Source organism: Rattus norvegicus, chromosome 7, assembly GCF_021556685.1.
Source record: "Rattus norvegicus strain SHRSP/BbbUtx chromosome 7, alternate assembly SHRSP_T2T, whole genome shotgun sequence".
Taxonomy (NCBI): Eukaryota; Metazoa; Chordata; class Mammalia; order Rodentia; family Muridae; genus Rattus; species Rattus norvegicus.
In genome coordinates, this window is record NC_141540.1 from 33422071 (window position 1) to 33438180 (window position 16110).

The window sequence follows — 16110 nt, forward strand, 5'->3', positions numbered from 1 at the left end:
TTATGAATTATAATGTAAATATCTGTGTTTTCTGATGGTCTTAGACAGCCCTTGTGTTAGGGTCATGCCATCCCAAGGGGTCACAACCCACAGATTCAGAACCTCTCTAAGAGGATGAATGTAAGGGATAAAAGAAAGCAAAGAATTCTTTGAACAGAACTTTTTAAATGATTTAAAGGAAGACATCCTCCCTTTAGACCTGAGTGTCTAAATTGTTTTTTTTATTTTCTGCTTTGCCATGAACATTACCAAAAGCTTTTTGTTACCAAACATTGGATAGATTGTGGGAAATGGTTACTGCCTGTTCCTTCTGCAGAATATCATGTCCTTCCTTCAGTCAACAGCTTTGTTTTGTTTTCTTGGGAATCTGTCCCAACCCTGAGGAGTCCTGGGAACAGCAACTCAAAACGGGTAGGTTAATTTCATCCCCACTATTTTTCAAACAGGCTCCGAAGGGTGAACTCCAGAGGATTATTTTTCAATGTCCTTACTCTTCATTTTAAAATTAATCACTTTTAAAAAAATCAATATTCTGGACCAAGTTCTACCATTTAATTTTAGTGCTCGAGTCTGCTCTGTTGTTCGAATGAAGTGAAACCAATCCACAGACTTCATGAGAGGTGAAAAACATGGATATGACAGGCTGTATTAACATCACGTAAAGATTCAGAGACCTCATACCAGTGAGCAGGGACAGGCGTCAGAGTAAATTAGACAGAGGTGGTGGCAGTACTGTTCTCTTCATGACTCTTCCTAAAACACTCAGAAGTATGGTGTTGGGGTCAAAGGTCATCCCACTGAAACTAATAGCACATTGCCTTGCAATCATCAATTGTACCCCACCAAAGTCACAGGACATATCTAAATAAACTAACCAGGGAGTTGGGAGCCATTTTGCTTTATGGCATTTTAAAGCCAATGTGGTTTTTAATGGGTATTTAGAACAGAAGGTGTCCATGTTTAGTTTTATGTTTGAATATACTTGTACAACTTTATAATCCAAGACTTTAAATCCATTTTCAGTCTCATTGTTCTTTGCTAGAGTTCCCTGCAGTAGCTGTTAAAGGAAGCCACATTCTGGAGTCTCAAGGCATGGGTTGGGTTGGAGAATCTAAGAGACTTGTACTGAAATCCTGATCATATTAAGAAAGAAGTCAAGTCCTCTATGATGAGGAAATACTGGAACTGTCTCACAGAATTCCTGTGTAGGAAAATGGATTAAGTAGGGAGCCAACAGCAGCTGACAGTTACAAGATAAATATTACCTGTGATCAGCACCAAGTTTTTTTTGTAAGCCACTGCCTACGATGCTGGACTCAAGAAAGTTTTGAAAGAAGGGGAGAGAAGAGACTCGACAAACAGAAAAATAAAGAAGGTCATGTTTGTTACTCTTTCCCCTTTGGGTACAGTAAATACATCTAAGCTTGGGTAGGAAAGAAAGTAAGAGAGAGTATGGGTGGTTGGGGATTTAGCTCAGTGGTAGAGCGCTTGCCTAGCAAGCGCAAGGCCCTGGGTTCGGTCCCCAGCTCCAAGACAGAGAGAGAGAGAGAGAGAGAGAGAGAGAGAGAGAGGGAGAGAGAGAGAGAGAGAATGGGTGTTTTCTGCCCGTGCAGTGCAGGTTCACGGGCTTCCTGGCACGAGGCAGGGAGGGAAGGGAACAGCTTTCCCCAATCTGAGGATTGAGGATTTCCCATGTCACATACTGTAGGGTGTGGACACGTTGTTTCAGAAAAAGAAGGGACAGGGTGACTAGTACACATGAGGTCCTTTAGACCACAGGACACCTTTAAGGTCGGCAAAGGCGCAAACTTGAATACGTGCAGAAGGGCACCCGAGAGGGTAGGAAATGTTATATCCGTCTGGTTCTCTTTGGTTCATTCAGATCCCAACAAGGAAAGTCTGACTTTGGATCTTAGCACCACATTAACACCTGCTTCACGGACCCTTCCGACAGGAAAGGATGGCACCTTTCCTCCAAGAATTAGTGAACAAAAATTTTCCATAATTTTCATAACATTAGTTTTCTATTTGCAGTCACCAGGAGGTTTCTCCTTTAAAGAACATTTAATAATACTCCACAGATACTACAAAGGAACTTGATTGTGGTGTTAAGCCATAACAATTCAGATGACACACCAGTGAAAGAGCTAAAGCAAACACTGAGAAATTTGTAGAGCAGGAAAAGACCAGCGTAGCTTTCCCAACTCCTTTCACTAGCAGCAAGAATCCACAAGAGGGCGCCCCAGGATGCGAGCCCACCAGCAGCAACTGCTGTGGTTCTGAAAAACCAGTTCTTTCACAGGTAGTTTTCTACTCGTTCCTTCCTAAGCCACCCTCCCGCCCAGGTTAAGCGTGTTACGTGGCAGTGGCTGCCATCGCTCACCTATGGTGATCTGGCTGACACAGCTGTAGTAACTACCGGTTGTTGCAGAGGACAGGTTATAACTCCCGCTGCTCACGTCTTTGTCTGTTAAGAAAGCGAGACAAGAAGGTTAATGCGGACTCATGGTTTCCATGACTACGATGTAAGCTTGTGAGGAAAAAAACTAATAATAACAAAGGCAGCTCTGCGTCTCTGACACAGGTGCTCTCCTACCTGCTGGGGCAGGGGCACCAAGCACACAAGGTTGTGGGCGCTCCTTTGCACACCAGCAATCCCTGAGCCTGCCAAGAGCAGACCCAATGTAACAGTGTTCACTGACTCAAAGCAAGACAAAAGGAAGGAATAGAGTTAGAGGAGGGAGGGAGGGAGGGAGAGAGACAGGCAGACAGATAGACAGACAGACAGACGTATATGCACACATACATACACTCCTGCTTTCACTTCTTCCTAATTATAAAGAGGTGTGGTCACAGACAGGAAATAGGAGGACTTGGGTTTAAAGGCCAGCTTTGTTAAATATAAGTTCTTTGTAACTTAATTCCTTTCAGTATTAGTCTCTATCTGAACCCGATGGTCTCAGGCTAATCTCCCGGATAGGAAGATGAGACGAGAGGTGGGTGGGCCATAGGAAATGTGTCCCTGGCACATAGGTCAGTACATTCGGAATGTGTTGGATCCACCAATCCCAGACCTAAAGCACAGCAAATGCATCTGCCCACTCCCAAGTCTCCATTCTAGAGTCTCTCCAAAGCTTCGCTAACAGGTCGTCTTTAGAAGGTCCTGGAAAGAAGATCTTTCTGGGGCAGGTTAAAGGCATGGAAAGTGCACACCAACAGAGAGAAAACGTCTATTAGTGCTGGATGGCTATGAATGAGCCGGAACGGAAGAGCAGGCACGAAGGAGAAGAGCGTATTGAAAACTAGCAGCCAAGAGTAAAGTAGGATGCCAGAATTACACCCAAGTTGCCCAGGCAGAGGCACCGGATAAACCAAAGTGGTGAAGCCACAAAGGCACAAAGAGGTGTGGCGATCTGAGACATAAGGAAACCATGTGGAGAAAGGTGCACACACCTATGGGCCTCGAACAGAAAACATCAATCAAAAGCTTGTGTGTGGCTCTTAACCAGAATTTTCGGGACAGCCTTAATATTGACTTAGTCCCTGAGGAACCAACTTTGATGAAATGGGAATATCATATGACCAGGGGGAAAACTTGAAACGGAATGAAATTGCTAAAGTCTGTAGATCCTAGAGTCAATGTAAATATATATCACTATATATTATATAGTTTATATTATATTACATATTATAATATATAATACTATATATATCTATTGTATGATAAATCAATAGTATAATCTATTGGAGTCAATATATGTTGAAGAAAAGAAATAAACTGTTGGCTATTTTTTATACAGAAAAAAAAGAAAGAAAGAAAAATAACTGAGAAGAGAGACAAAGGAGAAGGAAGGCAGATTATGTAAGCCAGTGTGTTCCAGGAAGTGCTCCCTGACCCTGACCTGCACTGTGCCTTTGAAAGTCATTTGTCCCTCGTGCTAAAGAAGAAGACCCTGAATAACAGAATCTGTCTTCAGAGGACCACTGGACAGAAAGTGTGAACAAATTAGCACACTTTTGTCTCAACCGTTTCCCAGTACACTGACAAACTCCCTGCTCTAACAACCGCCACCACCCATGCAGCAGCTGCAGCAACTCAGGTGCAGGCACCCTCACCCATCATCTGCAGACAGAAAGAAGACCGGCACTCCCAGTAAACATGGAAGCCTGGTAAGTATGTAGGAAGGCTGAACAAAAATTATTAACATAGAACGATAATTAGCCTGATCTGAGAGGCATAAGAATTTAAAGCACCAAACAATAAAAGTATGCGAGAAGCCAGGCACTCAAGGAAGAATTAGAGTGGTAAATTTAGTTACCTGCAAAACATGATGAGAATGTTTATTGTTAAGAAATCTTAAGTAAAGTCGCAAGAGCAATTATAAAAACAAAAGTCAGAAAAAAAAAAAAAAAACAAAAGTCAGTAGAAAACCACAAATTTCCAGAGTCCTTCACTGGGTTCAGGAGTAGAAGTGGGGTAGAGAACGAGAGATTTAATGAAAAATTCAAGCTAGCGAAGGGAGATAAATATGAAAATGCGTAGAAGAAAAGGCAGAGTCCAAGATAAGATGCAAGTTGAGTGCTTGGCCCTATTAGTAAGAGCAGTGCACGTAATGGCCCGATGCTGTTATTCCTGAAACTCTGAGACTGGTTTACAAAAGAAACATCTAAAATGAGATCCAAGAGACACCAAGAGCAAGAGATATAAGAAGAAAAGAAATGATGACATACAGCAAGCAAATATTATCCCAAGGAAGACCAAGGTATCTGTTACCTTTAGGTGAAAAGGCTACAAAAAGAGTCATTAATAGTCACCGACATTTCAGGGTTTAATTCTCCAGGAAGATACCAAAAGTTTAAAGCTCTCACTCACAGTAATTACAAAATGTTTCAGACCAAATGAAATCAATTTATTGATATTTGACACTGTGAGAAGAGATTGGCAAATTCGCCATCAGAGGGGAAGATTTTAACTGAGACTTAGTAATTCTAAGTTGAACAAGTAAAAAATGAAGTACACACATACACACACACACACACACACACACACACACACACACACACACACACAGAACAGGAAGACCAGTCAGAAAAAAGAAAGTGGATCATCAGTACCAGGAGGAAGACAATAGAGGGTAATGGGGAAGAGTGGCATTAGGATGATTAAAATGCATTGTGCATATGTAGGAAACTCGTTAGCATATACAACTACCATATGCAAATAAAAACATTTTTAAAAAGTTAATAGAGGACTAGGGAGATGTCTCAGTAGACAAAGTGCCTTCTGGGTAAACATAACGACCTGAAATTGAGTCCCTGACTCCTATAAAAAGCCAAACATGGAGGCAAACATGATCTTGTAAGTCCAGCATTTGGAGGTTAGGTTTGCAGAGACAAGTGGATCCCTGAAGCCCACTGGCCACCACCCTGGCCAGATCAGTGAGCTTCAAGCTCTGTGAGAGACCCTGTCTCAAAAATAAAGGTTGAGAACCATCAAAGAGAGACACCCAACATTAACCTCTGGTGCAAACACAAAGAAAAAGTGAAATAAGTATTATCAGTTTAACAGTCAGATACCCCACTCCCAAGAGAGAATGTACACTTTTAATTCCTTTTATTGCATTGTGTGTGTGTATGTGTGTACACATGCCACAGTACATGTATGTAGGTCAGAAGAGAGCTTCTCAGTTCCTTAGATACAGTTCCTCAGGGCAGCAGGCTTGGTGGCCATCTTCTTTACCCACAGAGGCATCTTTCCCAGCCCCTTTTTTAACTATTAAGCCTATATCGAACTACTATAAGACTTGATGACACAGTAGATCATAAAGTAAACTCAACAATTACAATACACATCAGTATCATCAAAGGGCACTGTCTTAATTAAGGTTTCTATTGCTCTCACAAAAAAACACCATGACCAACAAGCAAGTTGGGGAGGAAAGGGTTTATTTGGTTTACACTTCCAGATCACTGGAGAAAGTCGGGACAGGAACTCACACAGGGCAGGAACCTGGAGGCAGCAGCTGATGCAGAGGCCACGGAGGGGTGCTGCTTACTGGCTTGATTCCCATGGCTTGCTCACCTGCTTTCTATATAACCCAGGACCACCAGCCCAGGGATGGCACCACCCACAGTGAGCCAGGCCTTCACCTAATTGATCACTAATTGAGAAAATAACTGGATCCTATGAAGGCATTTCCTCAACTGAGGCTCCTTCCTCTCTGGTGATTCTAGCTTGTGTCATGTTGACACACAAAACCAGCCAGTATGGATATTTTTTTTCTAATTTTAATTTACAAAATGATACACATTCTTTTGGGAAATGGAGCAGGGAAGAGAAGTGAGTGCGCGTGTGTGTATGTGTGTGTGTGTGTGTGTGTGTGTCTATGTATGTGTCTGGGTGTATGTGTCTGTGCATAAGTGTATGTGTGTGTGTCTGTGTGTGTGTGTATGTAAGTGTGTGAGTGTGTGTGTATGTATGTGTGTGTCTGAGTGTGTGTCTGTGTGTGTATGTATGTGTGTCAGTGTGTGTGTATGTATGTGTGTGTCTGTGTGTGTCTGAGTGTGTGTCTGTGTGTGTATGTATGTGTGTGTGAGTGTGTGTGTGTTTGTGTCTGTGTATGGGGGGGTGGGGGGTCTGCACATTCATACATGAGCATAAATCAATATTTATAGACCTTTAAGAAGTGTTCCACGACTAATCAAAGAAAGTATATATCTGATTTATAGAAAGTAAGCTGTAACTAAAATATTTGAAAGAAGCACCAGTCTCGTTCTTTCAACCAGAGTCTCATTCAATGATAAGTCTCACTTAAAAAATAAAAGTCTTAAAAACCATTCCGCACAAGCCAGTAACTCAGTCTGTGACCTTGATTTAGCCTCCAAACCAGGAAGATGGTGACCACCGGGAAGGCTGGAAATGCTGAAGCCCAGGCGTGCCCCCAGAACTACACATCAAGGTCTCCTGTTCACCAAGATACCCATGTGACTTGCCATCTCCTTAAATCGAGAAGCACTTCTCTATGGCATAACTTTAATGTTTGTAGGCGTCATTCTTTGGAAACCAACCAAAGATATTTTTAAGGGTCTGTGTGATCTAGCCTGCGCTGGGAGCTGGAAGAAGCACAATGTGCCACATCAGGAAGGACAAAACCCAAGGCAATGTAGGAGTGACAGAACACAGATAGCCTGGGGCTGTAGGGAGGGATGACAGCTACAGTGCTCCTCTGGCAGTTGTACCTCAGAAAGATTTGCTCTGAGGAGGAAAACCTCTTTTTAAAAAGAAGCCCTGTTAGTTGGAGTTTAACACCCTTGTAATAAGATGCCCAAATCCCTGGTTCATGAGCCAGTGAAAATTATCCCAAGATGAACTTTATCACACAAGTGCTATAAAGAGAATTCAACTTGCAAGTGCACTGGAGAAGTTTGCCCGCGGGTGCCTAAGAACAGGAACTGTGGAGCGGCCCTCACATCACCAGATAAATGGCCAGTTAGCCCAGCATCCATCTCTGGGATGAGTTCTGAGGGATGGAGTTCAAACTGCTAAAACACAAGGACGCTATCTCACGGTGCATGTTTATCCCATTTGCTGTACAGAAATATTTCTGATACTGGAACCCGGACCCTTCCTCTTTTATCACCTCATCTCCCAGAGTCTTTCTTCTTTGTGTTTTGACTGATAGCCACGTGTTCTAAAGCGCATTGATATCCGCCATGATCAGTAGGCACAGAGCAGTTCCTGATACAAACAGATGTGTAGGGACTTCTCTCTAAGACACGGACAAACAACCGGTCAAAGGGTGGCAAGTCTGCCTCCACCGCCATTTCCTTAAAACCAAATCTCTCTACTACCGTGAGAGAGACAAGCAGCGAGCCATGTGCTCGGTCCTATACCGCTCCGGGGATCTCCTGGGTTTTCCCACCGGTTGTACATCAGCTCCTTCAGAAGCCAGGCCGGGTTGCAGGAGGACTTGAGTAGCTATCCTCTGCATCCTCCTCCCGACCTAAGGAAGTACCACATTCCTAGAGAGCAGAGACATCCCCAAGGCAGCTGTGTTCATGACGCCTGGCCCTGGTCCTGTCTGGTGTACACAAGGCACACCAAATGTTTGCCAAATGCCTCCAGAAAGCTTTCAAGCCCTTTTAATCACTGTTCGTGCATTTAAAGCACTGTGCCCGATGCTCATTATCCCAGCTTCTCTTGGGTCCACACTAGCAGCAGGCACCATGAAACCCTTACACGAATCCTAATTAAAGAACCCTTTCTTTTCCCGCTCAAACCCACTTAATTCCATGCTGAAAACTCACACAATCCATGTTCCTTTTTTCTCAGACAGTAAAGACTTGAGCCTTATTATTTCACTGTAAGATTCATTACACAGACAGGTTTTATTGTATTTCAAGAAACAGTGTTGAGCGAGCCTTCACAAAGGTTTGCAGTAGACTGAGTTAATTTTTCTAGAACCTTCCTCGGGAGCGCTGGATACAGTATTCATCTCGGTCTATATTCTCATAGAATAATCCACACCACTGTTTGCCAAGAGTTGGATGTTTGTGTCCCCAAGACTCATACGCTGAAGCTGTAACTCCTGATATGATGGTATTTGGCATAGTTTCTTTGGGGAAATAACTGTTGTTAGTTAGGGTTTTAGTGCTCTGAGGAGACACCATGACCAAGGCAACTCTTATAAAGGAAAGCATTTAATTGGGGCTGGATTACAGTTTCAGAGGTTTAGTCTATTATTGTCACAGCAGGAAATATGTCAGGATTCAGGCTGACATGGTCTTGGGAACAGAGCTGAGAGTTCTACATCTTCAATTGCAGGCAGGAATGAGAGACTGCACTTGAGCACAGGTGACCTCAGAGCCTGCCCCCACAGTGACACACTTCCTGCAACAAGACCACACCTCCTAATAGTGCCACTCCCTATGAGCCAAGCATTTAACAAATGATTCTAGGGGAGGGGGTTGGGAGGCAGACTTATTCAAACCACTACAAAGAGCTTTAGAGGGTAGGACCCTCATGGTGAAGCTAGCGTTCTTAAAACATACAAGTATATCGTTCTCCCCTTGAGCACGCACCTAAGAGGGACCAAGTTCAACCACAGTAAGAGGGAGATATCTTCAAGCCAAGGAGTTGTTCCTTACTAGACATGGAATCTACCAGCACCTTATTCTTGAATTTTCCACCTGAAAAACTTAAATGTCTGCTGTTGAAACTACTCCATCCATGGTATTTGTTGTATATCAGCCTCAGATATATACTAAGACACTTTTAATTTAAAAATGCAATGTTTTATAAGAAAGAAGTAAAAAATGACTCTTCATAGAATCAAAATAAAATTTCAACTTACTTTGACCACGGAAGAAACTTCCATAATTTGAAGACCTCAAAGTAAGCAACAATCCTTGTATGCTTCAAACTCCTTAATCAAAGGGTCTTAATCTGTGTTGACCATGATTGTCTGTGTTACATAACAGGCATGCCAGGTGGTGATGGGGAAACAGAAGTCATCAAGTAGCCCTTTGGTGTCATTTGTAGGGAAGTGTGAGTCCTAGTCAGTTAGCATTGATCCCACTTCACTGTAACAAGAATGCTTTTACTCTCTTCAGCATGTTCCTGGCTTTTGGAAGCTAAAAGAAAGCTGTTTTGTTTGTGAATTCCAACAGGAAAATGAAAACTCAAAACTTGTTAATGGTGTAGTTGCTCATAAGTTGCCCATGTTCCAGGAAATTCCACCAATTGTGCATGCAGACAGCCTAATTAAGCTCTGACACACACACACACACACACACACACACACACACACACACACTCATGCATGCACACACACGCACACACGCATACACTCATTCACACAGGCACACACACTCACATAGGCACACACACATGCACACACTTGCTCACACCTCTGCATACAGGTACACACTCACACGCATGCACACTCACACACACTCACACAACAAGAAAGGATGAGGAGCACTCATTGAGAAGTGGGGTGAAAGTTTCAGCAGAAGTTGTGGGGATGAGACAGAGTAACGGGGCCAAAAAAAGACTAAACTCGATGATAGACATGTAAAAATGGTCAAAGAATAAAAATAAAAGTTTGCGAGTGTGTGTATAGTTAGGGACAGTCAGGTGCACCTGTCATCCTAGCTACTCAGGTAGCTGGAGATGGAGGATCATTTGAGCCCAGAATTCAACAGAGATCCCATCTCTAAGAAGGAAAACAATAGTTTGGGGATGGTGGATGGACTGATGGAATTCTCTCTGCTGGAGCCTCAGTCTTTCAGTCAGCTGGGCAGCCAAGGACTGATCACATGCCAGGCACGGTGCTAGGCACCAGGGACACAGAGGTGGAAGAAATGGACCCTGCACTCTGGGATCTTACAATACACTCATGGCAGTACAAAACAGAAAGCTTCTAGGCAAATCGTTCTTTAGCGTCACCCCTAAGAAGTCCTGGCAGAAGCACCATGTGACACAGAGAAGACTTCAGGAGAAGAGATGAGATGTGGATAAAGAAGGTAGATGTATGCTGCAGAGAATGCACCCAGAAAAGTCTTCATCACCTGCTTCCTTAAAATCTAAGATGCTACAGCCAACGGCAAGAAGGATGATCCTGGGCAGGGTGGAACCAGTAAAGAGTTTTAAGGAGAAAAGTAGCAGAATAGGGTATGCAAGTGACCAGCTGCTGAGATGATGCTGCTGGGGTCAGACTGAGCAGTGGTACCGGCCTGGGTATGGGAAAGGAAGAAAAGGAGGTGGACATCCTAAATAGAGGTATCACCAGGACCTAGTGGGTGAGTTTCTTGGATGGGGGGAGCAGCTGATGTTAACAGCTAACACAGAGACCAGTCAGTTCTCCACATCTGCAGGTTCTGCATCCAAGACGTCACCTGACTAAGGATGCAAAAATAGCATTGTACTAATTGTGTGTGCGAGTGTGCTAAACACATACAGGCTTTTTTCTGGTTGTCACTGTCTGAACAACACAACCACTTATATAGCAATTGCATTGCAATAGGCTTAATCAGCAAGGAGAATGCGGGCAGATTGTACAGAAATCTGCCATTTTGTACAAGGGACTTGTGCATCCGTGGATTTGGGGTTGTGGGGACTGAGTAATCTTGACTGTCAATTTGACTAGACCTAGAAGAGCTTGCAGTATTTTCTAGACTAAGTTACCGGAGGTGGGAAGAGCCCCTCTAAACATAACTGGCACTGAAGCATCGCCTGAAGTCCTAGACACATGTTTTAAAAGCTAACTGAGAACTGGCATTCCAGTCTCTCTCTCTCTCTCTCTCTCTCTCTCTCTCTCTCTCTCTCTCTCTCTCTCTGAATGCCTTCTTTTTCCCTTTAATCTCTAACTCTTATGTCCTCTTCTGGGGAACTGTTGTTGGCCCATCCCTCCCCACTCCCATCCCCATACCCTATCGTCCTTCACCTGTGAAACTGTCTGCTCTCATTGACTTTGCCATTTAGGAGAGAGACCGTGTTGTCTCCTTCATCCTGGGTTTGAGCTAATAACCAGACACATGGTGTGAGCTCAGTAGCTGGAAGCATTCCAAGAAGACAGGTATTTTGCGTTGTGAACTTGTTCAGTTGGCAACGGCAAAGGAACAGGCACGTGGAAAAGTCCGGCAGACAGCTGGTAGGCAAACCCAGCTCTTGGCGCCAGAAAAGTTCCGAGTTCATCTCTAGGTGAAGGAAAATGAAGCCAAGAAGGGGAAATCATGTTCTGGGCTCCTTCTTCAAAGGTCTTTATGATGTTCATGTCATTTTGTCAGGCTGATCTCCCACTACACTCTACCCTGTAGCCACTTCCAAGCAGAGGCACTGGCCCGGATATCCATTGTCTTCTAGCCTTGGCTCAAGCCAGCCTTTCGGTTAGCATTACTCATCCTCCTGCAGATGCTTACACAGTTCATCCTTCTTCCTCTTTCTAACTATACACAACCACCGCCAGGCTTCAGAGCCAAACCTCCCGTATTTGACCTATTTGAGCTCCCCTTCATCATCATGGCTAAGTGAGTTCCCCAACCTAGCTGTGCCACCATTTCTTCAAACGAATGGTGAAGGAACACAGGACTAGTTTCTTAAGCGGTCTTTTGTGATGATTTGCTGAGGGGACTCACATCAAGGACTATCATTAATCTTTACATCCAGACGCACCCCGCATTCCTCCTAAAGTTAGAAGACTTTGTGGCCTCTAGTTTGGCCTTCCAGTAAGAGACGGAGTCTGCACGCAGAGCCACTGTCTAGCATTTAGTAAGTATAAAGCCAAGACTTCCCATATGATTGAGAGTCAAAGGCAAAACCCAGGGGAACATTGACTGACACTGAAGAGACAGGAAACAAGGACGGAGAAGGGGACATGGTCACAACAGTGCCAACTCTGACTGCGTTATCTTCCTGTTTCTGCTTGTTCTTTCTGCTCTGGCCACATTGCCTTCCTCAGTTGCCTTGAGTGTGACCATCTCATTCCTGCCATGGGACCTTCAGACACTCATGTTCATTTTATCAGCCATTTTCTTTCCCCATATGACGGTGTGCCTGGCTCCTCCTCTTCTAGCCACACAGGTTTCTGTTCAAAGCATCTCCTGGAGAGGTCGTCCCTGTGTGAAATGGCCACTATGTCACCTCTTTGATTCCCTTATTAAGCACCCTGAGATCTCAGGTTGCCACTCAAGGCTAGCCCAGCAGGTGCAAAAATGAGGGAGGCTCTTCCTGGATCAGACAGGGATGGGGCCTTGGGCTTTCTCTTGCGTGGCCATTTGTTTCTCTCCAAAACAGACTTGTCACCCGTCTTTAGCCGTGTGCATATAGTTATGTAATGAGCTAAAAGTGGTTAAGAGCCTAAACTATTTAAAGGACAAGGAAAGACGTTGTTGATGGTGAGTAGAAAGGGTTGAGCTTTTAAAAATCAAGGAAAGGCACAAACCACCCAGTTCTTAGAGCAGACGCTTACCGGAGCGTATGCTGCAATTATGTATTTACTCCCTCCCCTCTCGTTTCATATCGCCAGGATATTGAGTTTAGATGGTGGCCTAGGAGAAAAATTCATTTGACCATATAGGAAGACCAATTTCTAATGCTGTGCGGAAAGTGTGTCTCGGAAGGGAGCTAAGGGGTTTACTGGAGTCTGCTGAAATGCACGCCTCAGCTCAATTTCTCTTGAACGTAAAACATAAGACCCACGGTGCAACTGTTCATCTCTCAGCAACCCCAGTGCTAAAGAGAGGATTCAAGCATTTAGTAGATCAGTCGAGTGAATATAAAAATTGGATCCTCTAACGTCTAGGCAAAAAATAATAATAATAATTGCTTCAGACTATCCTACTCCAACCCATCTCCAGTAAGAACTGAAGTGAAGCGTTTTAGGAGCAGTGAGATTGTCTAGGAAATGATGTGTGTGGGGACCCAAGCCTCACCAGATACATCAGATAGATATCTCCATAGCATCCCACGAAGGGAGAACAAACTGAATGTGCTCGGTTGTTTTCCTCTAACCGGTGTAGTAAGCTGAAAACTCTGACGGACCGTCCCTGTGGACCTAAGAATTAATGCAAACTCAGTAGCTACCTGCGTTCGTATGTCAGAAGTCGGGGAAGAAGGAAAATATTCAAAATAGTACGAACTCTAACTGATAACTGTATTTAAGTTCGTTTCTCCTCCTTTGAAGTATCTAAAGAAGAACTTAGGCAATTCTTAAGTGCCCCCCCCCAAATTAATCAGCTCCCCATTTCCTTTGATTACTGAATATACTTCCTTTTCAATATGATTTCTCTTAAGACTTCATTTTCCCACGTGGGCACCCAGCAAATCTCTAGAGTTTCTAAAAGTTTATAAAACCACTTATGTTTAAAAAAAAAATTGGACATCAGATCCTTTGACAGAAAAGGGTAAATTTAGTGGGGTTTCAGCAATCAAACACATCTAAAACACCATCAGAATATTGAATTATCGACCACGTAGGAAAGAGGAAATTGTATGTCAGATGTGTGAGGAATATGAACAACCACATCCCAGAAAAGAGAAAAAATGCTTTGAATGGAAAAAAAGAACAAACATAGGCCACTGTGTGGCCTTTATAATCGATTCGGTGTGTTAGTGGGTCCCAAGAATCGATTGTAAATGCCTCGAGATGCCCACCCAAATCATCAGAAAGAGAGGGACCTCACTCCTTTAACCTTGGGAAAAGGATCAGGGGACATCAGAGGCCTGGTCACCAAAACCTCAACACCCTGGAGCACCCACTGCCCTCCCAGCAACCGCAGACTTCCAGACGTCCCTGCAGAACACTCCCCAAGATTGCTCACACCTTCCCCTTAAAACTCAAAATCTAGATCTTATCACAGCTGACTGCAAGCTGGGGAAGGCCCGACAGACTGCTTGCTTGCAATAGCCCACGCTCAGCAGCCTTTCTGATAAAGGACTAGAGAGAATTGCTTTTTTCCCCCACACAAGCAGGAATGTTGATAAGAAGCTAGCTGTCCTGCTGGGGTTGCTTGCTGAATCTCAAACCACCACTGCCTTCAGAACTGTGCAACACCCTACATGACTATAGGCTTATAAGTACTCAGAGACATGTTCTTGAACCAAGAAACCCGGGTGAGGGAATCATGCCTCGGATGGCCTCGGAACTTTTACTGCCAATATGACTTCCCTTTCACATTAAAACAGAAAAATACTCGGTGCATATTATTTTAACTTCACGGCATCTGTCAGGGATGTTCTCGCCTCACTTTTTACAGATGGAGACATGCTGGAGCAGAAAAGTTTAAATAACTTGCCCAAGGTCAGACAGGGACAAGACAGCCTCTGAGTAAAGGCACGTTTCACACAAGTCCAAGGCTCACAGACTCTAAACAGAAGCTGACACCCTGTATCCCTTGTGAGAACTCCAGAGCTTGTGGAATTTTTCTAGAGTCCCGAACCCCCCCCCCAATGTGAGCCTTTTGGGGTCCCCAGGACCCTACTGGCAGAAACCCCTTTCCCAGTTCCCAAGCATTCTCCCCGTGCATCTCTTAGCCCCAGGATTTGGTTCCCTCCCCGGCAGCCCCGCAAACATAGCGGAACCCCGAAGTTTCCCAGGGTGCCGGCTCCGGCTCGCCCTCCCCGCCCGACTCGCCCGCCCGTGCCAGCCGTACCGTAGGCGGTGAGGGAAGCCATCCTGGCTCGCGTGCGGCGCAAGCTGGCCAGCGCATCGGCGAGAGCGGCCGCCTGAGCGCCGCGCCCCTGGACGGCGAGCCCCCGGCCCGGAGAGTGCATGCGCTCGGCTCCCACGGCGCGGGGCCAGGCTCCGGAGCATGCCCAGTCAGCCCGCCGCGATCCGGAGAGGTGCAGGAGCCTCGGCTTGGGGTTCGGCGGCGAGGGCGTGGGGAGCGGGCACGCTCCGGGGGGCCGCCCGCCGGGACGCAAGCGCGACGGAGCAGAGAGGAGGGCGGGGGCCCTTGGGACCCAGCAGGGTGCGAGCCAAATGCTGCTTCCCTGACCTGACCCTGGGCGGATGGGGATGGTCCCAGGGATGAGGGACAAGCTTGGGAGTCCCAGGAGGATCTGCAATCTCTCTGACTAAGCCTCAGGCTCTCTTGGCGACTTCGACTGGAGAGCGCGACCCAGACCACGCAGGGGGTGGGTCCGACTGTCTCTGACACTCCGGCAACATGCCCAGTCCAGGGAACAGGCTTGGAAAGGGTTGGCTTGGTCTCCAAGGCCAAAGCCCCAGGGGAGAGTGGCAACCTTGACTGGAGGACTTTTAGTGTAGGGGTTGACCATCGAGCTCTCTAATTCTGACCACACTAGTTCCCATTCCAGCACATCATCCTATTAGCTTTAGGGGGGCTTTGGAAGCTGTTAGCAACTTTCTGTCCCATTCTTGACTACTCTGCCCTTGACTTTTGGTGGGGCTAGAACAGAATTCCAACTGAGTAATGGACCCCTCTTTGCAAACCCACTCATCCTGTTTAGAAAACGCTGGGTTTGGAAACATCTGCTTTGGGACAGTGGATGAAAGGGTGCTGAGAAGCCAGTGACAGCTATGGGCAGCCGATCCTGAGAGAAGGAAAGGCGACTCAATGGCCCCAGGGGTCAGGTGCCCTGGAGGC

General features: G+C 45.3%; 1 protein-coding gene across 3 annotated transcripts in view; it reads right to left on the reverse strand.

The window, feature by feature from the left end:
• Ano4 (anoctamin 4) overlaps positions 1-15569 on the reverse strand; it is a 409328-nt gene extending 393759 nt beyond the window's left edge. For all 3 annotated transcript variants that reach the window (XM_087556297.1, XM_087556298.1, XM_087556296.1), the window contains exons 1-2: positions 15154-15569; positions 2384-2467 (exon numbers count right to left, since the gene is read on the reverse strand). In XM_087556297.1, coding sequence (XP_087412423.1) covers positions 2384-2467; positions 15154-15274 — 205 coding nt within the window. In that variant the 5' untranslated portion in view covers positions 15275-15569. The remainder of the gene's footprint in view (positions 1-2383; positions 2468-15153) is intronic.
• Between the last annotated feature and the right edge of the window lie 541 nt (positions 15570-16110).